Source organism: Stegodyphus dumicola, chromosome 2, assembly GCF_044657685.1.
Source record: "Stegodyphus dumicola isolate Sdum_Otavi_A_Nest chromosome 2, ASM4465768v1".
Classification (NCBI taxonomy): domain Eukaryota; kingdom Metazoa; phylum Arthropoda; class Arachnida; order Araneae; family Eresidae; genus Stegodyphus; species Stegodyphus dumicola.
In genome coordinates this window covers 186,209,343-186,234,136 of record NC_140769.1, presented here as the reverse complement: position 1 = coordinate 186,234,136, position 24,794 = coordinate 186,209,343, and the positions used below count along the sequence as shown (strand labels likewise).

Sequence of the window (24,794 nt, the reverse complement as noted above, 5' to 3'; positions counted from 1 at the left end):
AGCGGGAGTTTTCTGAAACCCCGAGATTGAAATTGAGGATAAGCATTAAAACGGATGTTTAGAACATTCCAATCCGTTGGTTTACGAATGGTATAAACAGTTCCTTTTAACCAGACTTCTGGCCGGAGATGTATTTATTTATTTTTCGAAGTTATGTTTACAGTTCGCTATTTTTTTTTCCTTTCCTAGAACTCGATGGGTTAGTGGGAGGGGCCCGGAAAAGAAAATGCTATGAATATTTTGCCTTCAAAAAGTCGTGCTTTCATGCAAAATGTTTATAGAACGTTATGTTTATGTATCCTGCAGCCAACACGGTACCCTCGTGAAAAATGAAACTTTTCAGTTAGAGCTAGAAGCCAGTCTTTAGTTTTCTAAATTGGTAATTTCGATTTCTTGAAAATTCTAATTAGTAGCTGTAGGATTAAAGCATGATATTAATGTTTCATTAATTTCTGCCTCAAGCGACTAGTAAGTCTACTAGATCTTATAATGGTTTTAAGAAGATATAGTAGCCAAACTGCGTTTTGTATTTGAATAAGAGCATATAATGGTGTTGTGTTCAAGACAGATTTCGAAGTAATTTTTATGTGATGATGATGTACATTTTGCTTTCACGTGCAAAGAACAAATACAGGCATGTAGGTACTTTGCTCAGTCAATTATCAACGAAATGGTTTTTACAGTCTGTTAGAACATCCACCGTTCGGTTCAGATGCTTTAGTAACATGATCGAAATGAAATTCGACGCAGGAGATTTATATTGATGAGAGCAAATAATTGATTAAAAATAGCGGATTATGAACAAATATTTGATACTCTGCGTCTACAGTCCCTACTTCAGACGAAATGGAAAGTTTTACTTGTATTGAATATATATCTTGCTGAATATACTCAGTGGATACTCTTGCATATGTGATACAAAAATTTTGTTTATTTTGGTAATCATGATATAAGAAATGATTGTCTTCTCAAGCAGTTCTTTTATTCCATCCCTTAAATATGCCCTAATCTTCTCTTATGAACGAATTTTATTCTTAAACCACTTTGTTATAGCTTTCGACTTTTCTGAATAATTTAAATGAATTAAAATTAAGCTATCAGAAATGACTTATCGGCTAAAATATAGTTTCCTGTTGTATTTTATAATATTTCTTCAATAAGACAACAAATCAGGGAAGAACTTGATCTGCTCACTAAATTTCAGAGAATTCTTACGCTGAAATGTGGATGAACAACCTACTCTGTTTTGGTTCCCGAATTCCTAGGCATCGAATTCAACTTTGTAAGTAACTCTTTTTGCAATTTTAATTTGTTTTAAAACTTATATTTAGGTTTAAAACCCTATTCACTTCTTTAATGAGCATATATTTTCATAAAAGATTTTTCTTGTTAACATCTGAATCTTTCATAATATCGTTTCGTGTTCTCTTTAATTGTATTTATTTTAGTCATATATGTTAAAATTTTTAAGATGTCATATATAATATCTCCTTGTTTTTCTGTTTTTGATATTTAGCGTAAGTAAGATAAGGCAATTTTGATGTTTTTTTAATTTTTCGCTTTTATAGTACAATGGACAGTTAAAACTATATTAGAAAATGGCACAATGGGAAATTTTCGATTCTGTTTTAATTTAATCTTGGGTATAGATTAAACTAAAACACATATTATATTCATCTAAGTTCTTGTTATCTATCTGAATTTAAAAATTTAATTCCATAAATTAAACACGTAGCCCGTGATTGATCTTCTGGACTTCATTTTAAGTATGATCTTAAACAATGCATAATAAATCTCATTAAACAAATTACTGAGGTTTGAATCCCGCGAACGGGCTGGCTGAATGGGTGTTTTCATAGATTTCCCCATGTGTAACGTGTATACGAGCCAGTTTCCCCTAGAAAGTTCTCCACGAAGGCAACCCTCCCCTTAAGAAGATAGCCCTCACGGCTTTGCTTTAATTAAATAACTTAACCTAACCTAAACAAATTACTAATAAAGAAAGGTGTGTTGTTGTATTAAAATATCAGCTATTTTGATATAAATGACGCTTTTAATCTGACCCGTGAACTTTCATTTATAATTTTAGTATTAACTGAGATGGCTGAATTCTAAGATAAATTTTTATCGTTCTTATACTGAATATACTTATTGAAAAAAGAAGTATTAGAAAGTCTGTAAATAAGTATATTTTGCACAAATTGGCAGTTTCTAGACACTGATTTATTTATTGCGTTTCAGGCAGTAGAATCGTAATACAAGTCAACACTGATAGTATTGATATAGAGCCTTAGTTGATGATTTATTTCTAGGTTTAGAATCTTTGAATTTTAATATTTTTAAAATTTTAGACATGTAATTTTAATATGAGAAAATTGAAGTCGAGTGAAGAATTTGTATTAATTTATTCTCCGACCCACACGTGATTTTTCATCGCCGTCGGGCATGTATGGTAATAAAATTGTTTGAAAACAAATTTCATTCCAAACACATATCTCTCATGCATTTTGTAAAAATACAGATTTGAATTTTGATAACACCGTAATGCTATGTATATATTTCAGAAAAATAACTTATTTATGAAGTAATAAAGATTTTGATCTAGTAATCATATAAACCGTTTAAATTATTCGAAAGCGAAATAGATAACAAAATGTGTGGTTTAATGTCCATATTCGTGTCAATATCTTTTCGAAGTTTCGAGTTAAAAACGTTTAATGGGTTTTAATGGATTTTTAAATTAGGATCCAAAAATTTCAGTAAAGAGGGGGATGCAAGCCTCTATTTCCGTTCATTTTCAAGATTTGTGAGATTCGAGGATTTGAATGTTTAATCTATAGCAAAGAACTTTTATGTTTTCTATCAAGCAGGCAAAATATTTCTCTAACATTTAATGTGTTAGGGAATATCTCTCAACACTAGAATTGAAAGTGCTGGAATACAATTAAAGTTACAGTTTTTATGTTCTGTATTACCTTTACCAATCTTTTCTCCGTCGGGTTTCTAGAAGCATTTTAGGCACTTTAAATTAAAAAATACTGTAACCTGCATACATGCTACATCAGATTGTGTTAGCGTAATTTTTTTGCATGCCTGTATATATTCTTCATCTTTTTAAAGTGTCAAATCTACTATAACTGTAAAGACGTTTAGATAACTGATCCTCCCATTTGCCTTCTAACTACAGGTATCACAACTCAAAGGTTTAAAATAAAAATTGTTTATATACTCTCAAACAAATGTTAATATAAAATTTAAAGTATAACAGAAACTATTAAACTTTCAAACTATAATTTCCCTGGTTGTGAATAATTTCAGTTCAACCCAAATTGATTGAGAAATGCAAATTCACCACACCCCTTTAAACCTTGGTTTGGCCTTATGGTCGTTACATGCTGTCAAAAACTCTCTAAGCACAAGGCTATGCGCTTATTTATACTTTGCATAATTTACATTCTCGTGGGATGAGGAAAATAGAAGTATTGTGAAACTAATAAGATAACTAGGTTAATTAACAAAAAAAACCTGATATTTTTAATGCCAAAAATAATTAATTAAAATATAAATCTTATTTTTGTAAGTGGTAGTAATTTCTCTTAACTATCCATCTGCACATTGATTTCCACGATTAAAGTGCATTTCTTTTTTATCACATATCTTGTGACACTTTCTGTTATTCATCAGTTGTAATTGTAATACAGTAACCTGTAGAAAAAGCTATTTTTAACAATTCCAATGCACAAGTCATCAGTATGACGCTAGGAAACTTTGATTACTTAAAACACTAATTTCATTTTATACCAATTCCCCCTTCCCTTTTTACTTCCTTATACGAAGTAAAGAAAGTATTGTACTCACAAAAAATGTCGGATATCATATTTCAACGGAACTATTCATTTTGACCGCTCCCGAATCCATTTCATCCTGGAATAATTAAAAATTAAAAAATAATGTATGAGACAAAGAAATATCATATGAAAGTACTAGGATATCTACCTTCATCTATTACACATTTTACTCTTTTCTTGTTGATGTTACATGTTAAACGTCATTTCATTCAAGTCCTTTGCGATTTAACTGATTCGTTATATTTGCATGAATTTATAAAAAAATTAAGTACTATTTATATTAAATTAGATAATTTATAGGAACAAATGTATTTGTTCCTATAAATTATTCCCTGTAGGGAACAAATAAGTGAAAAATTTTGTACATAGTACATTTTTGTACATTTTATAGGAACAAATAAGTGTAAAATTTTGTACATAGTACATTTTATAGGAACAAATAAATGTAAAATTTTGTACACTGTATAAAAACTGTATAACACTGTACAAGCAGCCGCCGCTTCAGTATTTGGTTTACGAAATTTTACGTTTACAAAAGATTTTTAATTAGTGCCTTTCTCGATTAACGAAGGAAGTTCAAGAAGGATTTGTGCTTTTGCGGAGAAAACGCACAAGTAGTTCAACATTGTGTTTGTATGACAGTAACATCAGCCCAAGCTCACGAAATCCCTTGTCACAAGGAGCGCAAGATACGCCTACCGTCGGCAACAGCCTTGAGCACCATACAGGGGACAATGCCAATGCTTATAAGTTACGGAGTGCCTATGGTAGTGCGATTTAGCTCAGTTCTGCCTCTAGATTTGATGGAGAGCACATCGGGAAAGGGATGGGTCCGAGAGTCTCCCACCCCTCTCCCCTTCTACCAAACCACACGAGGAAAACTTTCGGCTCGCCGCATATTTAGAGTGCCACCTTATCGCGCCGACACTATACATTTACAAACATCCATGCATTATCCGGGATTCGAACCCGGAGAATCAGTGACGTTAACGGCAGTCACGGCAGTCAGTGACGTTAACCACTGTACGGGTTGGGCGGCAAGTTCAACATTTGTTTTATGCAGTAATTACAGAAGATATGTGACTTAGCCAATCGAATTAAAGCAATTTTCTTAAGATGTTTCGGCTGTCCGTGGAAAACAGTCGGGGAGGGAAGGGAAAAAAAAAAAAAGGTTTGTCAAGCTTAGCAAACAAGCATGCTTTTTAGTTAAAGTGTTTCACATCGTAAAATGCAATGTAAGTTTCTAGTTTTAATATTGAACCAGGAAGGCATAGTAGCTATGAACACTTTGATCTGGAAAACATAAATGAGCATACGATATTGATATTTTCGCCCTCCTATCCTAACCGTACGCCATTTTGCTGCCTTTTTCGTATCCCTGACGGCTCAGTGCATCATCATCATCATTATCATCATGTCCTTCTTGTATAGTGTAGCTGGCTCTATTTCCAATTTTCAAAAATGAACATAGGATCATACACAAATTGCCAGTATTTATGTGTCTGTTTCTGCATTCTGTATAATTTAGTATATCATTTACTTCTTTTAAGTCCAGTTTTAATTAAAGTGTTTCACATCGTTTAAGAAATGTTTAAGAGATATTTCATATGATTTTGAAAAAGAGAAAGCGTTTCTTATCTTTATCGATATTAATTACTTCTTCATTTTACACTATAGAGACTTTAAAAAAGAAAAGCTTTCACGAGAATGTTATGCTTAAGAAAGAGTAGAAATAAATTTCTACTCCTTTTGTGCAATTAAAATAATTTTATTTAAGAGGAAGTAGCTAAATATTAAATTTCGTTTTAAAAGGCGAAACCTTTTAATGATTACTTTCAAAAGCCAAAGTTATTTATTTGTTCTGATTACAGTTTCTTTCAGTATACAAGTTACCAATACCATGGGGTTTTTTATATGTAAATCCATAAATAAATGTAAGGGTTTGCTATCTTTTCAAAACAGATTCTTCGAATAGCACATTTAATGAAGACAGCTAAATAAAATTTGAAGCTGTGGTTTCATTCATCAAGAGTAATTGCAGTTTTCCTTTTAAAATCACTCATATTCTCTCTTTAAAATCTTGAAGAGTATATGAAAATTTCACAAAATTTGTCTTTTGACTGAATTTACCTCTCCAGTATGCCAGAACTACCTGCTCCTGGTACGTCTTGTTTCCTTCAGAGGCCCACACTTTGCCGCTAAACAGTGGTAATTTGTCTTGAGTTTTCGAATTCAGTAAAACGAAGTATGATAGTTTCATGACTTTTAATTTGTATAACGTGAATACAAGCCGTTTTACCTCATTAAGAGGCAGGCAGCTGTCGTGTTCTTTGTCATATTCAAATAACTTATAAAGTATTTTCTCCCTCCTTCCAGCATGTTTTCGTGGTGTAATGGTACCACACTCGGCGCGCTCATTCGGGACGTCCAGGTTCGAGTTCCGGCTAGGACATTGTTCATTTTTCATATCTCCTACATCAAAAATCATAATGACTCTACAAACTTAGCTTAACCTAACTTGCCTTATAATGAATGTCCTTCATTAAGATATCTTTTCCCTTAGGCCGATCCTATTTGACTAAACAACCACAAAATATATTTTATTGTTGTTTGCAGAAAGATGGAAATGTTTCTTCCGTTTATGAAAGGCTTAATCTGCATCTTTTCAGCACATTCCAAAGAACATTTTTTCGATTGGAAGTGATAGGGGACTTATAGCTGAATTCATAATGTTTTTTAAGTTCTTTAGTACTTAAACTAGACGACAAAAATGTCTTCTTCTCCTTCCTAAATAATTACCTGTTTGTATATATTTCAGCTTAGAATATTTTATTATATATTTAAATTTCTAGGGGGGCCAGTTTTGGCACCCCAGTTTTGGCGCATGTGTTGCGTTGTCGTTAGAGACATAATATGTTATTACTATCAGTAAATATCGTAAATGGATTCGAAATTAGGATACAGAAACACTGAAATTACAGAAACATTGCAATTTTATATATTTTATTTTATTATATTAGTACTGCGTTTTTGATATTTTAAAATTATGGTTGCTAATTGTAAGAAATCAAATAAAACTTTGTTATGTGTTGATTTGAATTTGTAGCTTGAAAGCACATTTAAGAATATGAATTCCTATGTGGAAATTCAGTAGTCTTCGTAGTTGTGCCTTGAATATATATTAACAATTTTATTGTATTTTGTTCACCCGGTTCAGTGAGCTCAGTTTAGCGTGACCGATTGAAACCCAAAAGTGAGGTGCACAACTACTTGTTATAGCAGCCCCATATACAAAATTACAACGTTCTGAGGCTACTCATTTTTGAGTTATGCGAGATACATACATACATACGTACATACTTACAAACATCACGAAAAAAAGCTCTTCTGAATCCATTTTAAATTTATTTTACAATCCGGTTGGGGAAAAAGAGTCCTTTATTCTGTCCGTACGTACAAATGTCAAATGCTGAAAGTTTTGTTTAAAATTCTAAATTGTGCTGCTTTTTTAAAATTATAGATGAGTATTATAGCACAATTTCTATTTGTATTTCATAATACATAGTGATAAACCCTTTTGAATCTTAAATTTTTATACATTTAATTCTAATATTAAAATTGTATTTAACCGTAATAATTAATTTTGCTTGTATTTTATAAAATTTATTTTTAGTTCTGCATAAGATTTTTTTATTTACTGTTAATTTTATTTATTAGCTTGAAGCGGCATTTTGCGCTGTTTCACTATAAATGTCCGTGTCTCCTTTCAAATTGTTGTTACCAAATAATATCGCCCTGTATTATATTTAAAGAAATTAAATAATGAATAATCTGCATGAATACATGTATGTTTCTCGCACTGTGACAAAAACGACGGTATCTAGAGCCATCAAATTTTGAATAATGTAATTCTTCACCCGAACATGGGCATCTGGACAGTCGAATTTCGAATATGTTGTAATCTATTTCATATTTTGTAAAACTTTAACGAATTTTTGATTAACAAACTCAACGAGTTCAAAGCGAGCACTGTCCGGAAAATAAAATTTTTAAAATTTTTATCTCCAGTGCCCAAATTCTAAAGGTATGCTGTTTTCAAATGTATGCGGTTTACGGGCGAAGAACATGATATTCATTAAATATAGATAAAGCACAAAACGTTAAAAAACGGTTCCTTTGGGGCGTAATATAAAGTGAGTGCTTCTAGATTTTATTTTATCTTTTCTTTTTCCTTCATTACACTCAGAAAATTTTATGCCCCGAATTTTATAAATTACTGAAATAAATAATCCATTTTAATGTTAATAATTTAATAATGATATATTCAAATAAATGATCGTTTTGTAATGTTATTATAGTTTTGAAAATCACTGCCTGAATCACTGCATTAAATTTTTTAAAAAAATTATCAGATCTTGTTTAATTTTACCTTATTTATTTCAAAGCATCACGTACTATCAATCTTATTTAATTTTACTTTATTTTTACGCAAAATTAAGTTCATAAATTTTGTGCTTAGAGTTTTTACCATTTTACCAAATTAAAGATGTTTGTACAAGAATTACGCGTGAAAAAAATGCGCGAAATGCAGTAAAAAGTGCTTTAATGAGATATGTTAAATCCTATTTGAAAAAAACTGTGACTTTCATAATCTCATCGCTATACAACGTATCACATTTAATAATCAAAACAGTTATGTGAAACGCCATAGTAGACTAGAATAGAAGAGAAACACGCTAATGTGACAATCAAAACCGTGAAAAACAACCTTATATTTAGCGTAGGTATAATGAAACACTCAATCGATTTCGAGGGCAGCTAAAGGTACCTCCTCATCAGGAGAAAGAAATACATAGAAAGAAGAAAATAGGAATCACAGAAACACGTGGTGCTTATCAGCACTGCACGTCGTTATAACTAGATTTTTAATCAGAGTTGCACTGGCCGCCTACTTTTACTGAGCCAGGCTGTCTGATCAAGCATAAAGAAATATTAGCGAAGTTAAAATAGGGAGCGAGGGGCAAATGCACATTACGCTCAAAATCTGAACTTCAAATAATGGAAAGCAACCACTGAACGGATTTTTATACCCGCTGGTAGTACCAAGTGCGAGGAGGTAACGCCATCTATCGGCAAAAATAATTGAATTAAGACAGTAGAATTTTAAAGGCATTAGGAAGGACTGGATTGGACTTCAAATCATTAACTAAACTTTCTAAATCTTTGTGAATGTGAAAAGCCTCAAGAAAATCCAATTCGCCTATGGAAGAAGCCTTTTGGATGATTTTTGCAGACCCAAAATCAAAATTATGGTTAAAAGTCCAGCTATGATACGCTATTGAAGACTTGTTAATTTCCCCTTTTTTGACATAAGATTCATGTTCCTTGATACGAAACTTCAACGCTCTTTTTGTTTGGCCAATATATCTTAAACCACACTGACATGATATACTATAAATTCCCCAAGAATTCAAGACAGAAACGCAATCTTTTAGAATCGAAGGGTGAATTTTATTAATAGGGGAGAAACCGACTTGAAAATTGAATTTCTGGAGAATCCGTGCAATTTTATAGCTAACAGAAGGATAAAATGGAAGCACGACAAGGTCATTGATATTATTTCTAACAGTGGAATGTCTTCTTTGATGGGAATCTGAAAATTTTTTGACGGCTTTATCAATAATCACGGGAGAAAATCCACGGTCAATCGCAACTGCTCTCAAATAATTAAGTTCATTGGTAAGCAAAGATTCAGAGGAACAAACTTTTAGCGCGCGGAAAACATAATAGTAAAAAGAAGCCATTTTTTGCTTAACAGGGTGGCATGACTTGGCATGGGGTGGTAAACAAACTGCAAAGGGTTTACGGTACACAGTGGTGCTAAAATCGGTTTCATTGCGGATTATAAGAATATCGAGGAAGGGGAGGGAATTGGATTCAATTTCAAGAGTGAATTGGATGGCTGGATCAATTGAATTCATAATAGATAGAATCTCGGATAAATCCTCTTTATAACCGTCAAAAAGTGCGAAAGTGTCGTCAACATACCGAATCCAAAGACGAAAAGATAATTTATCAAATAATTTCATCTCAAAATAGTGCATATAAATGTCAGCAAGTACCGGACTGAGAGGATTACCCATAGCCAATCCTTCAACTTGACGAAAATATGCATTTTGGAAAACAAAGTGGGTTTGACTTAGAGAAACTTTAGTAAGCGAAACCAACTCATTAATTTCAGTATGTGTGAAGTGAAATTCCCGAAGCCTAGTTTCAAGACAATTTAGTGCTCCTTCGACCGGAACATTAGTAAACAATGATTTGACATCAAATGAAACCATAATGGAACGAAGTGGGGAAATATTTTTAAGTTTATCAATGACTTCAACAGAATTTTTTACAGTGTGAATATTGTTATCAAGTAGAGGAGAAAATCTGGAAACTAAATATTTGGCCAAAGGATATGAAGCAGTACCTATGTTGGAAACAATTGGTCGAAAAGGAATACCGGTTTTGTGGACTTTTGGAAGAGCATAAAGTCTAGCGCAATTAGTAATAGGCGGAATAAGTGATTTCTTCAACTGAGTTGGCAGAATGTGGGAAGATTTAATAGCACTTTTTACTTTCATGAGGTCCGAAGTTGAAGGATCTTTAAGGATCGAGCAGTATGGGCCTTCATTTATCAATTTAGAGACTCCAGTAATATATGTGTGTTTGTCCATAACAACGATCTGTCCGCCCTTATCAGCTTTAGAGATAATGATATTAGTATCAGAATTAATTTCACGTAAGATCTCATTTTCCTTTTTGCTAAGATTAGAACCCAAAGATTCATTGTTAAAATTAACGTTATGAGTAATTAGGTGGCGGATTGTATCCTTCTGCGTTTCCGAAATTTTGGAGAATTTAAAGGCTTTCTCTATAGGGGCGATGATTTGAGGAATTGAAGGTTTAGATGTCTTTGAAAAGTTGAAATTATATTTTAATACTTTTAACTGATCCTCCGAAAGATTCCTATTGGAGATATTAACGATGGAGTTAACGTTTACAGTGGGAAGATCAGCTAGATAATTGGGACTATCCGACTGGTGTGTGAGTTTTTGGAATTTAGAAATGAGCACATTTTTATGCCGTTGACAAACGGTATCGGTTCTAGACCAGGATGTATGTTCAAATGAGGAAAAATTATGTTACGCCATAGTGTTAAAGTAAACCAGATCGTCCCTACTCTTTCTTGCGGACATGTCGGTGACGCGCGCCCCGCCCACTGGGTTAGTCTATCTCTTATAAGGTCTATGACGTCTGTACGTAAGGACAGAATAAAGGACTCTTTTTCCCAAAACGGTTTGGAAAAAGGATTTAAAATGGATCTACAAGAGATTTTTTCGTGACTCCTGTAAGTACGTACGTACGTTAAATACGTATGCCCGTATGCACGTGTGTATCTCGCATAACTCAAAAACGAGAAGCCTCATCAGAACTTTGAAATTTTGTATATAAGACTACTATAACATGCAGTTGTGCACCTCCTTTTTTGGATACAATCGGCCTCACCAAAAGTACCCGCTCTGTTACTCGGCTCCATGAGCTCAGTTTTTTTATTCTTATATGTTTGTGCATTTTTTTTTGCGCTAAAAATAATTAAATTATGTTGTTCTTATCTTCCGCTTACGGCTTTTTATGTCTTTAATTAATCTGCATGCAATAGTTGTAGAATTATGAACAAATTAAAAGTTTAGGCCACCATTTGTTTACATTTGAAATTCTTAGTAGAACAGTCAATTAAGTCAAATGATGCGCGCCAAATTCAGTGTGTTTTGGCCGAGTGGGACAAAAGTAAACTTTCATTTTTCTGCACGGAAAAACCTATCTTCCTGCCTGCTGCCCGAATTGTTTGTTTTTGTTTGCGTAGAAACTCTAATTTTAATTGTAAATGTTATTTTTTAAATTGTATTTGGTATTTTAGGTTTTTTTGTACTAATGAAGACAAGTTGAATTTTTATGTGTTTTTGCCTCTCGACGAAGTGAGAACTCAGTAGATTGAATTAGAAATGTATCTCCCATGAAGTTCGAGGAAATAAAAGTGTATAATGTAACAGGCCGTACATTGGACGTCATGTGGTGTCCACATAATTTTTTTTCTTTTTTTTAAGATTAAAGAAGGGTTGAAGCCGTGTCAAACGAAACCAGGACGCAAATGATAAAACGCAATATTCGAAACGTGCTCAGTATTGTCAAGTATAATTATGTAATCATAGAGATTTCCCACGGCAAAAATATGCGACCATAAAGCAAAAAGACGCACATTCAAAAGAACCGCAATTTCACGGAATATGCAGTATTTTGACAGAACGAATGGTTTATTCTGCCATTTTTAATATTGTACATTATATTGCACACGATACACGTATAGTCTCATTTCTGTGTTGTCTTTTAAGAAACTGAGTATTTCTCAAAACTTCAAAATTTCATTACATTTAACTAAGCGAACATTACATTAATTGAGCGATAATAAAATATACTGTATGTATTATGCATCATACAGTACACTTTATTGTCATACAATTCAGTGTTGATAATATCTGACTGGGAAAAATACATCAATTAAATTTTATTTATTTATGTATATATATCTGTATATCACGAATTTAACATAGCATTTCGCTATGTTAGAATAAGTCTCCGGAAGTGGTATGATGAGATACCCATGGAAATATTACCCATAGGTATGTATATTTTAATAATGAGATTTGACGTGATTCTGTGATGTGATTCTTTATATTTAAGTAAAGTATCGCAATTTAGGACTTTCCATGAAGGAGGTAAAAATTTTGACCAGGTCTTTCGAACAGATTTATCAATAAATAAGCATTTCGAATGATATTTAGTAATATAAGGGAATATTTAGCATTTCGATTCTTGTTGGCTGAAACCTCATTGATTTAATTTACTTATCGACAATTCTCTATTAACCGAGAGGCAGATTAACCGAGTTGCGTGTTAACAGTGCTCTGTTTAAAAACAGTTGTTTCGTTTATTTAGGGACAATGAAAAATTGCGATCACAAAGAATTAGCATAAAACAAAACTGTCTAAAGAAAATACAGACAGGAAAAGAAAATGTACGGCATGGGATAAAAACAAGGATAGTAGATTCTTTGTATAACTTCGTTTCTTCAGGTCGATGTTCGATTTTATAATTGACAGTAGATATGTTTTATTATTGACATGTTCTAATTTTATTGTTTACGGTAGTAGCGGACGTGGGGCAAAACCGACTGATCTATCGGTAAATAGATAGGGTCTCCGTCCTTCATCAACAGTAAACAACTGCATGTTTATTTGTTTTAAATGCGAGTTTAATTTACGTTATAAGGTATTTCTCCCGCCTTCTTAGCGTGCCTTCGTGGTGTAGTGGTCTGTATGATAGGCGCGTATTCTAAAAGGGTGGTGGATGATAATTTTCCACGCCCAGGATTTGGCGATTGGGTCCCCTAAACCCCAGTCGTCCTTAAAAAGGCGCAGTATATAAGAAATTTCTCCAGCCTTCTTATCATGCCTTCGTGGTATGGTGGTCTGCACGCTGGGCGCGTATCCAGAAGTTCGTGGTTCGATTCCTGGCGAAGGCGTTGCTCATTTTACGTCTTGCCTGCTTCCAAAAGTACCTAATGTATCTACAGTGGCGCCCGAACTAAAAGGGTGGTGGGTGAAGATTATCAACACCCAGGATTTGGCTATTGGGTCCCCTAAAAAAACCCAGTCGCCCTTTAAAAGGGGGAGTATATAAGGTATTTCTTCCGCCTTCTTAGCGTGCCTTCATTGTGTAGTGGTCTGTATGCTGGTCGCGTATTCCAGAGGTCCGTGTTTCTATTCCCGGCGAAGGTATTGCTCATTTTTCATCTTTTAATTTTAAAACATAGAACAATGTGAAAATTTTAAATAAGTAACAGACGAAATGACAGCAAAGAAAGGAATATGAACTTTTATATTATAAAAAGAATTCGTCGAAACCTTTTCGTTTCTTTCTTTGTCTGTATTGTCTTATCTTTATCTATTTTCAGATACATTGTGTAAAAATGTTTGGGTAATGTAAAATTATTATAATAAGCTAAAAAAATATCAAAACTTTTGGCGACGCCCTGCTGCAGATGCCGCGACCCCCAGTTTAAGAAACTCTGGTTTAGACTAAAGCACTTCAGTGACTGATTTTTGTCATCAAAATTTACGAGAAATCGCTAAACTTGGCGACTTTTCTGCCCAATCCCTATATAACTGTAATTTTGGTTCTATAATTGATCATTATATGTAACTGTAATCATATCCAGTATATGTAACTTTAATCGCGTTAGCCTTCCAGTAATTTCAAGAAATGTAAAGTTTCGGCAATTTTTCGTAGACGAGGGGGAAAGTATATAAGAGTGGAGAGAGCGTCAGCTCTCAGTTTTTCAGTTCAGTGTAGACTTTGGATTATTGCGAGATCTCCATGGAACCCTTTTAGATGCGCTTTGCTTTGCGTTGTGTTTAACGATCTTAGTATTTTGAAGTGGTAACTACTGATTGTACTCTGTTATACTGAGGAGAGCGGTAAGATTTTTTTAGCTTATTATGTGGAAAGTTCCAGAACTGTAAAGTGTTTCTTTTGGGAAAATCAATTTTATCATGCTATTACGGGTTCTGTGCGCATACAGTTTATTAAGAACCTGCATGTATGCAACATTATTTTAGAATTTTTATTATAATTTTCTTGTTTCTACTTCATAGAGTAGTTTTCTATCTGTTAAAGTTGTAACTTTAAATTCGATGTATTTTATTTTTTGCCTTGTTTTCTTCTTAAAATAACTTGCATATCTTCAGAAATAACTTGCATATCGGCTACTTGTATGTTTTTAGCAGATTTTAAGATAAGAGATGGAAAGAAACGTTGAGTTGGAAACTCTTCATTATTATTTACGTATATGAAAGTTTAAATTTGATATAAAACGTGAAATAAAAGAAAAAAAAAGGGGTAACACATACTCTTATTCCACCCGAAATTGATTTTCTTTATTAATTACCTTTATTTTTCAGCTAAAAGTAATGTATAAGTTAAAATAATTGTCTTTATCTTACAGTCTACGTATTGCACTTTTAATTGAAACATACTTCACATTTCTCGGCTAGATCATTTAAAATACTGCTAACTGTATTTCTTAGAAACACGTCCATCTGTTGACCAACCATGGATATTGAGCACACGCATACGAATCGGAACTTGGTGGGTTGCTTTGTGAATCGTTTCGTACCGAGATCTGAATACTCGAATCGTTATCATCTGGCAGGATGGTGTCTGTTTGTTCTTGTGGTCGGATAGTGTCTAGATTGGCTTCTGGCTGCACATCATACAATTCTGCCCAGTCCGGCTTTGATACGTCACTTGTCAGCTGATCTGCTGCTTGATCACCGGCTGTAGTTGTAGTAGTATTTTTCTGTTGGTAATTTAGAATAGGAGATATGCCGCTGTTTGTTTGTGGTTCGCTAGACAATGATACGTACTCTAAGTCTGTCGCCAAAGATGCCACTGTATTAACAAGGTTATTGTTGTAGTTCTGTGATGATACGATGGTGGTTTGATGTTTAAGTTGGGGTTCACTTGCTGAGAAACTTCCCGTGTCGCTAAAAAGATTATCACCTTGCGTCCAATGGGGTAAGATAGAATTTGGTGGACACGTTACTGCAGTTACAACTTCCTGAGGGTAGTATTGCTGTTGAGGTAAAGTCGAAAAGTTCCCTGGACTTGTTAGCCAATAAGAAGCATTATTTGTAGAGTTGGGCATAGGCATGCATTCGTAACCTGTAACGATAAGAAAAATAACCACATAAATTCAATTTACCCCTTTAATTTAGAATTAAAAGTATTTACAATTCCAGCTGTAGAAACAAAAAAGTGTTATTCATTTATAAAAATATTATCAGTGTATGTTACTCATATAAACTTTTATTATAATTATGATAAGTGAAACTAATGCACAAAGATATTGAATTAGTTAAAGCTCAACATATTACAATATCTAACTTAATTCCCGACGTGCATGTCAGCTTAGTTGTACAGGCACTGCATAGGATGAATTATCACCATAACAGACCTTAAATTATATCGCTCAGTAACCAGATATGTAGTGTATAATAGCTCAAAATTTTAGCTATAACTTGAGGTTACATTTGCATAAACTTAAATGATTGCGAGTTAAAAATCTGTACCTTGCCTAATACACAACATATACACTGCCGGACATTATAATTGCAACACCAGGAAGGAATGATCTGACGGACGTCAAAATCACGTGAAAGGGAGAAGTTGGGATATGAAAATGATTAGTATTTCAGCGCGTTTAGACGATGCAGGAGGGAGAAATGACATCTGATTTAAATTGCATTAAAGAAAAGTTGCGTAGTGGATTTCTCGTTCGGAAAGTGCTTTGTGAGGCTGGAGTTTGCATGTTATGCCTCGAATAAGAAGAGGAAATGTTTACCAGCAAGTTTCGAGATTCGGTAGAGGCAGAATCGATGTCTGTCGAAAGTATAGGTTATCGTTCCGTGATATCGCCGGTCGCACTGGTCGGCATCCAACCACTGTGATGCGAATATGGAATCAATGAATCGCTGAGTGTCATACTGAACGTCATGCAGGATTTCAAAGCCCTCCCATGACTAACACCAGAGAGGGCAGACATATTGTTAGATCAGCACTGCAAAACCGTACGGCCACAACATGGACCATAAGTCAGGAAATGGACATGTTTGCAGCACGCGCAATATCAGCTCGTAAGGTGCGTTGATGTTTGCAGCAACGTGGACTATCAGCAAAGTGACTTCGGTTTCCCTTCACAATGCAATACAGTGAGAGACGGCGACTTTGGTGCGCCAAACGACAAAGCTGGGCACAGGAGTGTCACAATGTCACCTTTTCAAACCAGTCCCGGTTCTACATGCAGTATTTTAATGGCCGTATACGTGTCTGGAGTGTCCGACGCGACTGCACGTCGGCTGTTTGCATTCGATATCGGCATAGGGGCTCTGTACCTGGACCTGGTGTGATGGTTTAGGCAGCCATTGGGTACACGACACGCACATCTCTAGTTTGGATCGACGGTAATTTGAACACAGATCGGTACATTTCTGACATCTTACGTCCAGTGGTTTTGCCCTACCTTTTAAGCCTCCAAACGTTTCAACAAGGTAATGCAAGCCACAAGTTGCACATCGTGTTCTGACATTCCTCGATACACAGGGTATTCATTTGCTGCCCTGGCCTGCGCGGTCTCCAGATCTGACCCCCATAGAAAACATCTGGTCATGGGTTGCTTAAAGCCTGGCCCACCACCCTTCTCCAGCTAATACGGTTGATGAAGTGTGGCATAGACTTAAAGCGCCATGTTATGACTTACTCATGTCTGTCAACCAAGACCAGTTTGACTCCATGCCTAATGGGATAAGGACCGTGTTAGGTGCCAGGAGTGGCAGCTGTTTCTACTAATTTCGCACCTCTGTAAATCTCCAAAATGATTACAAATTTTTGTCTTCATGGCATTCTGTTTACGTGCAATAAATATCTGTTTTGTATTTGCTTTCCTTCATGGTGTTGCAATTTAATAGCCAGCAGTGTTATTTGCAATGATAATAGTCAGAAAATATTTAATATGAAAAACCAAGGCTGCACAAGGAAAATTCCTTTCAAAATTTCATTTTTAATCATAAATGGTTCATTTCTAGGTATAATTTAAAAACAAGGCATAATCTTAAGCGCGGTAATAATCTTTTTCGTTATTAATACCTGAAATTAGGTGTTACTGTTTCAGTTTTCTGAAAGACAAAAATTTTTGTTTTGCATTCAAAAAAAGAAATACAGAGACGAAAGGCTGTAGCTTTCAACACTGGAAATTTCGAGGTGAGTTTAGTTTCGTTTAATGGTAAAGATTGTATTTTATCAGGTGGCAGCTGTAGTTATTATTAGTACCAGAAGTGCTATTAGTCTCAGTTCTCATTTTTCTGTCCGTATCAGATACAGATTAAATGCCCTGTGATTTGGTCGTGTTTTCACGCGCTCCCGTGTTCAGCTTGTTTTTTTCTTATGAAGAGTGGATTATTCGGGATCCGATTAGTGTTTTGTGTTATTCAGTGTGTTTCTACTGTAATTCTGGTCTTAATTACTGTGGATTAATACGTTTTTGACCGTGTTTTGTGCTATGGTGAGCATTGTGAGTGTTAAGCCTAACGCGTGCTAGTGTCAGCAATGGATCCGAAGGATTACCCGCCGCTTCCTCCGCCCGAGGTTGTGAACGTTACCCGAGGTAACGAGGAGGTTTACCCGAGGAGATATGTGCGTATGCAGACAAGGTGTTAGGAAAAGGTTGGAGTCAGCTATTAAACAAGGATTGTTACGATGCGGAGGATTATCAACTCGCGCTTCAGCAAGTTCTGCTTCTGAATGTTGCAGTTCATGTAGATGAGCAGTTAACGGAAGATGATCTCAATACGTTATCCAGTGAGGAGGATAAGCAAAAACGTCTGGATATACACCAAAAAAGGAGTGGAATAGCCAAAAGACTGGCTTTGTTATTTCAGGGTAAGTGCGACGTTTTTAGTGCCCAAAATCCTAGTATTGTAAATTTATCTTGTGATAAGTTGAATGTGAATGTTGTTAAGCATGTCCCTAAGATGTAGGTTATATCTACTGTTAATTCTGTTAACTGTAATGATACTGTATCAAGTGTAGAAAATGTTAGTGATAAATCTGGTGCAATTGCACAAACTCCTAGCGGAGAAAAAACAAAAATTTTGCTTAAACGGCTTTCGAAAAAAGGAAAAAGATGTGTGAGCGAAATTCAGAATTCAGAAGGCTTTACACAGCCGCGTAATACGGCTCGGCCTGCTAAATTAGTCAAAGCTAATGCAGAAATTAATGTTACAATAAATTTGATAAGCTAGGTGAAAATGCTAATGCAGATAATACTGCCACTAATAATGATATGGAAGTTAGTGAAGAGAATGAGGTTATTGAAATGCAACAACCGAAGGTGAAACCGATAATGGTGAAGCCTCCAATTAAATTTTCGGATTTCTCTAAAAAATTGAGAGCTGAAACTAATTTAGACTTTGCAGCTAAAGTTACTAGCGAGTTTTTAAAAGTTTTTCCGAAAACTGAAAATGATCACCGTCAGATAACAAAATATTTGGATGAAAAAAGTGTAGATCATTATTTAATTACCAGAAAGATGGGTAGGCCCATCAAAATAGTTATAAGAGGTGTTTACCTATCGATTGCCCCTCAGATGACATTTTTGAGGAGCTGGTTAATTTAAAGTATAAACCTCGAAAAGTTACCCAAATGCACAGAACCAAATCTAAGGCTCCTATGCCTTTGTTTCAGGTTCATTTAGAGAATGTACTAGGGGTGCAATCTATTTATGATGTTAAAAAACTGCTATGTTTCTTTGTTGAAATACATCCTTATAAAGTGCATGGAAATGTTGTGCAGTGTCACAACTGCCAACACTTCCACCACAGTGGTGAAAATTGCAAACTACAACCAAGATGTGTGAAATGTGCTGGTGCACATCGTACTGATAAATGTAATGTTAAAAAATTAGACTCTCCTATTTGTTGTAATTGCCTGCAAGAAGGACACACCGCCAATTATCGCGGATGTCCGAAATTCCCCCGACGCATAGTCGGAAATAAAACTGTGAATAAGAGTGCAAACTCAGAAAATGTAAATAATGGTGTTAAAATGCCTAGTATTTCTAATGCAAATTTGAGTTATTCTGCTGTTGCCTCCAGGCGCAGTTATGCTAGTGTAGCCAAGGGTGACGTTCAAAGATCTGTAAATACTGTTAATAATTTTAATGTTGATATGTATAAACAGACTGTCAGCAGTGATGGTGCTGCTAGTGCTACTGTTGGTTCGGGTATGTTTATGGACTTTCTCAAAATAATCAAAGAGGTGTGTGATGTTTTTAAAAGCACCAAAGTTATGAATGTTTTTCAAAAAATCTCGGCAGCCATGCCTGAATTGCGGGCTGCTGAGCATTCAATCGATAAATTGTTTTTATTATTTAATGTTTTTGACAGTGTTTTTTTCCAATGTTGAATAATTATGTATAGTGTAAACAATAGGTACTTAAGTATTATTACTTGGAACGCAAATGGTTTGTTCCGTAAGATTAATGAACTGCGAGATTTTGCAAGTGAGCACAGTCCCGACTTATTTTTCCTACAAGAACACAAGCTTGACCCTAAAATACCATTGTGTGTGGCAAATTACTATACCTACAAGTCGCACAGAAGTACTACCGCTCCTCGCCCACGTGGAGGTGGCATTGCACTTCTTGTCAAACGCTGCATTCTCCATTATCACGTGAACATTCCATAGCTCTCAGCCGTAGAGGCCACAGCTATCTGCATTACAACAGACACTAACACTCCATACACTTTTGTCTCCACCTACATTCCTCCCATGAGACCTGTGGCTGTCGTTCAGGCAGACCTTGAAATTCTACTCACACTTGGTACACATGTTATTATTGGTGGAGACTTGAACGCAAGACACCGCGCATGGAACTGCTACACTTCTAATGCAACAGGCAGACTGATTTATTCCTTGGCCGCGTCGGCACGGTTTAAATTGGCAGTTCCAAGTACCCCAACACGGTATGCTGCTGGGTCCACCGCAATTATTGATTTTTTCCTGTTGCGGAACACCAGTTCTCCACTGGATATTTCCGTACTGGACGAACTTTCAAGTGATCACAATCCTGTTAGGATTATTGTGGACCTCAGCAGATATACTACATCAGACACCAGGGCCTTTCGTACAGACTGGCAGGTCTTTGCCAAAGCCCTCTCCAACACCCAGTACACTTCACCCACGATACACAAGGGGAGTGACATTGATAGTTTGGTCAAGGACCTCACTGAAAATATACAAAATGCTTATGCGAAAGCACAAGTTGAAGTTAAACCTGGTATGAAACACAAGCTTCAAGAGCTCAGATTATTGATTAAAGAGAGAAATGCTGCAAGACGAGCGTATCAGCGTACCAGACACCGTGATGATAAAAGGAACTTCAATCGCCTGTGCAAAGCGGTCAAGTTTCTTACAAATAAACTCACAAGATCGCTGGGCTAACTATCTCAGATCTCTTTCTGCAGAGGATTACTCCTTGTGGAAAGCAGTGAAGAGGTACAAAAAATGCTATAACGCCATTCCGCCCCTTCACGGCCCTCAACGGATCCATTACACCGGAACTGAGAAAGCAGAATTTTTAGCTCAGCATCTGGAATCTCAGTTCTGCATTAACAACATTTCAGACTCAGACACTGAAGAGCTTATTGCTGACTTCCACTCCAATTTTACAACACAGCCATGCACAGACAACATTATCTCAGCCATGCCATCGGAGGTCTGTCTCTATATCATGCGAATTGCCAAAAGGAAGAGCCCTGGAGTAGACGGGGTCACAAATGAGATGATCAAGCACTTCCCTGTCAAAATAATACTCTACTTCACCAAGTTAGTGAATATCATACTACAATGGCAATACTTCCCAACTTGTTGGAAAACTGCCAAGATTGTCCCTCTGCTAAAGCCCAACAAGCCTGCGACTGCTCCTGAGAGTTACCGACCAATCAGTTTGCTAAGCTCAATTAGCAAAATCGTGGAAGCAGTTATTCTCCATAGACTAAACATCTTCCTGGATGAGCAGAAGATCCTCATACCCTATCAGTTTGGGTTCAGGGGTAAGCACTCGACAGCGCATCAACTCTATAGAGTTGTTGAATTAATAAGCAGTGGGATGCAACAACATCGTGTCACTGGTGGACTTTTATTAGATGTCGCCAAAGCCTTCGATAGAGTATGGCTGGATGCCTTCATATACAAATTACACAACCTGGGACTCCCAGGCTACATCACAAACATAATTAAATCCTACCTAACCGGTAGACACTTTGTCGTTCATGTTTCTGGTTCATTATCCACAAACCGGCCTATATGGGCTGGTGTTCCACAGGGATCCCTTCTGGGCCCTACCCTATTCAATATTTACGTGAACGACATCCCCACTACACACAACACAACACTGGCCATGTATGCAGACGACACAGCGATCCTTACGCAAAGTGCATTTGTTAGTTCAGCAATACAACAGCTACAACACCACATCCACTCGCTAGAGACTTGGCTGACCAAATGGAAAGTCAAAGTGAATGTCGACAAGACACACGCCATACTGTTTACTACTAAGAAGAATTTCCCGACTCACCTGCAAATCTATGGTGTGGACATTCTCTGGGTCAAGCAGGTCCCTTATCTTGGGGTGATCCTCAGTAAATCTCTTACATGGAACCCACACGTTACACATATTCTCAGGAAGTTTCGAGCTAGTAAAGCTTCACTCTTCCCCTTAATTGCTCGAAACAGTGTTCTATCTATTGATAATAAGTTGCTCATTTACAAAACCATGTTGCGTCCAATTCTTAGTTATGCATGCCTCGTCTGGGCATACTCGTGCAAAAGTTTGAGAAGGCAGTTACAAGCTGCCCAAAACGGGGTATTGCGTATGATATGTAATGCCCCCTGGTACATTCGGAATAGTCAAATTCGTAAAGAGTTAAGAATAGAGGATCTTTGTGATTTTTATTGCCGCCTATCTAGGGCATTTTATGATAAACAGGAACTTCTGGACAATCCTGTGGTTGTTAACTATTGTTATGATACTAGGGACCCCAATTTCAGTAAACGCCCAAGGGCGATCCTAAATGTTAGTAATGTGTAATTTTGTATATGTGTTATGCAAATTGTTGCTTAGATTCTTTATTGTATAATGTTCTTTTTTCCTCCTGATTGCTTTTTGTTTTTAATAGTGGCACTAAGGCGTCGCACTTCGTATTTTGTTTCTCTTGTGTGTACATGTATTCTGTGAAATAGTTGTTAAAAATAGTTAATTATGTATGGATTAGTAATTAGGTACTTAAGGAAAAAAATATGTATTTAACTATTAGCAATTATGAATTTAAACTCTTGCTCATTTAATTATTTAGCACATTCAGTTATATTTCTCATAATTCGAAACTTTTATCATGTTATTCGATGAGGGGTAGGGCTATGGCGCCCAGGCACCCTGGTGGTTAAGCACCGCAGTTCAACATCTATCTGTTCGTATCACTTTTCAAATAAAAGAATGTTGCCACCAAACGTCATCGTCATGTATTATTTTTTAAAAAATAATATTGCGAATTAAAAATATGTACAAGAACACAAATAAAAGTGTGTGGCACCAAATGTTATCGCTATGTATTGTCTTTAAAAAGTAATATAGCAGCTAAGGAAAAATGTATAGTAATACTTAACACACTATCGTAAATTCTAAAGATATGTGTTTTAAGATATTTTATGTCTATACTGTTAAATGTTGTGTGGGATGATATTCAGTATCGCATGGCTCTACCGAGAATGGATTTCAATATGGTTATGTTCTCTATTGTTGAATTTCATGTGGCGTAAGTGTGAAGAAAGCGATGCTTAAAAAATTGCATTAAAAGAACAAAAGTTAAACATTAATACAATGAACTGAAAGACTGAAAGAAAATTAATGGCGACATTTAACACTGTATACGTGTTAAATAATTCTAAACAAACGCTGTTTATAGAAATGTTTTGGTTTTGCTGGTAAATTTGATATGGCGCAAGTGTGAAAAAAAGTGTGTTTAATGATAAAGTTAAAAAAAACAGGTTTTTTAGGTCATCATGATAAGAAAACTGAACATTGATGTGATAAACTGAGGAAAGACTGGAAAAAAAAGTACTTGACTCTCTATTAGGAATTCTAAAGATGTGCTGCTTTTAAAAATTTTGAGATTTTGCTATTGAATTTTATGTAGTATAAATGCGAAGAAAAAGGTGTTTAATAATACAGTTAAAAAGGCAAAATAGTTGTGTCTGCAAGAGTGAGTCCAACAGGAGATTGATAAACTGCAACCTCTTCGAGAGCATATAAAACTTTAACAAACCCTTTGGTGCGACATTAGAATCTGAATTCTTTCAGATTTTCTGTTCATTTTTTTTTTTCTTTTTTGAGCTCTCTTTTTTATTATACTTATTTAGAAGAGAAGTATTATTATTTTCAAACTGAAATCTTTACTAAGTAAGGACACTGCATTAAATTTGCTACGCAAAAGCTACATATAGGTGGCAGTTATCCGTTTGGTCTTCGCTTAGATTCACCAGCTGGGTGAATTCAACAAAACAAAATGAGATCCAAAATCAAAAAGTCTCCCCCCCCAAAAAAAAAAAATCAGCAAGTATTCATTTTGCGCATACTTATTTCAAGATTCTGTAGAATTGCCGCATTTTTGGCGCATTTTCGAGCGTGCACGTAATAATAGCCACACGTATATGTTTTACTAATTGTCATTACCCTGTACTCAGCAATTCTAGAAATATAAATATCTGCTATACAGACTTTAGTTTCTCTTCTAAAATGTTTTGTTTCTTATAAAACTACATCTTTTTGTTATTTATGACTATAACAGTGCTTATGAGTTATAAAATTAGCGAATATGTTTCGCCGATTCAGAAAATCCTCAATGAGTTCGCAAATTTTCGTGTGTGTGTGCGGGGCGGAGGAGGTATAATAAAAAATATTCAAATTTCTCAGAGTTTTTCCTGGAATTCCTATTTGTTAAAAAAATTACTTTCCGAAAAAAATTTAAGCTTAACAATGTGAAGAATTATTTTAGTTTGTTAACGACGTATTGAAATCTTCCTAAGAACCATAATTTATTGATTTTTTAGATATATACCGTTATGTCCTTCATTTTCTAAAACGTTTCAGCAAAGGACTTCAAATATATCCGACATTTTTTCTCACTTTCATGTGCTTCTGGGCATTAACTCATATTAACTCTTAAG

The 24,794-nt window shown here is 35.3% G+C and overlaps 2 protein-coding genes across 2 annotated transcripts in view; one reads left to right on the top strand and one right to left on the bottom strand.

Moving 5' to 3' along the window:
* Window positions 1–311: 311 nt before the first annotated feature.
* The window catches only part of LOC118182422 (histone deacetylase 8-like), a 183,367-nt gene continuing 158,884 nt past the window's right edge, over window positions 312–24,794 (top strand). Inside the window, exon 1 of the mRNA XM_085811523.1 lies at window positions 312–1,282. The gene's annotated coding sequence lies outside the window, so the exon portion shown is untranslated. The remainder of the gene's footprint in view (window positions 1,283–24,794) is intronic.
* The window catches only part of LOC118182420 (uncharacterized), a 65,304-nt gene continuing 55,375 nt past the window's right edge, over window positions 14,866–24,794 (bottom strand). Inside the window, exon 3 of the mRNA XM_085811521.1 lies at window positions 14,866–15,677. Coding sequence (XP_085667647.1) covers window positions 15,037–15,677 — 641 coding nt within the window. The 3' untranslated portion in view covers window positions 14,866–15,036. The remainder of the gene's footprint in view (window positions 15,678–24,794) is intronic.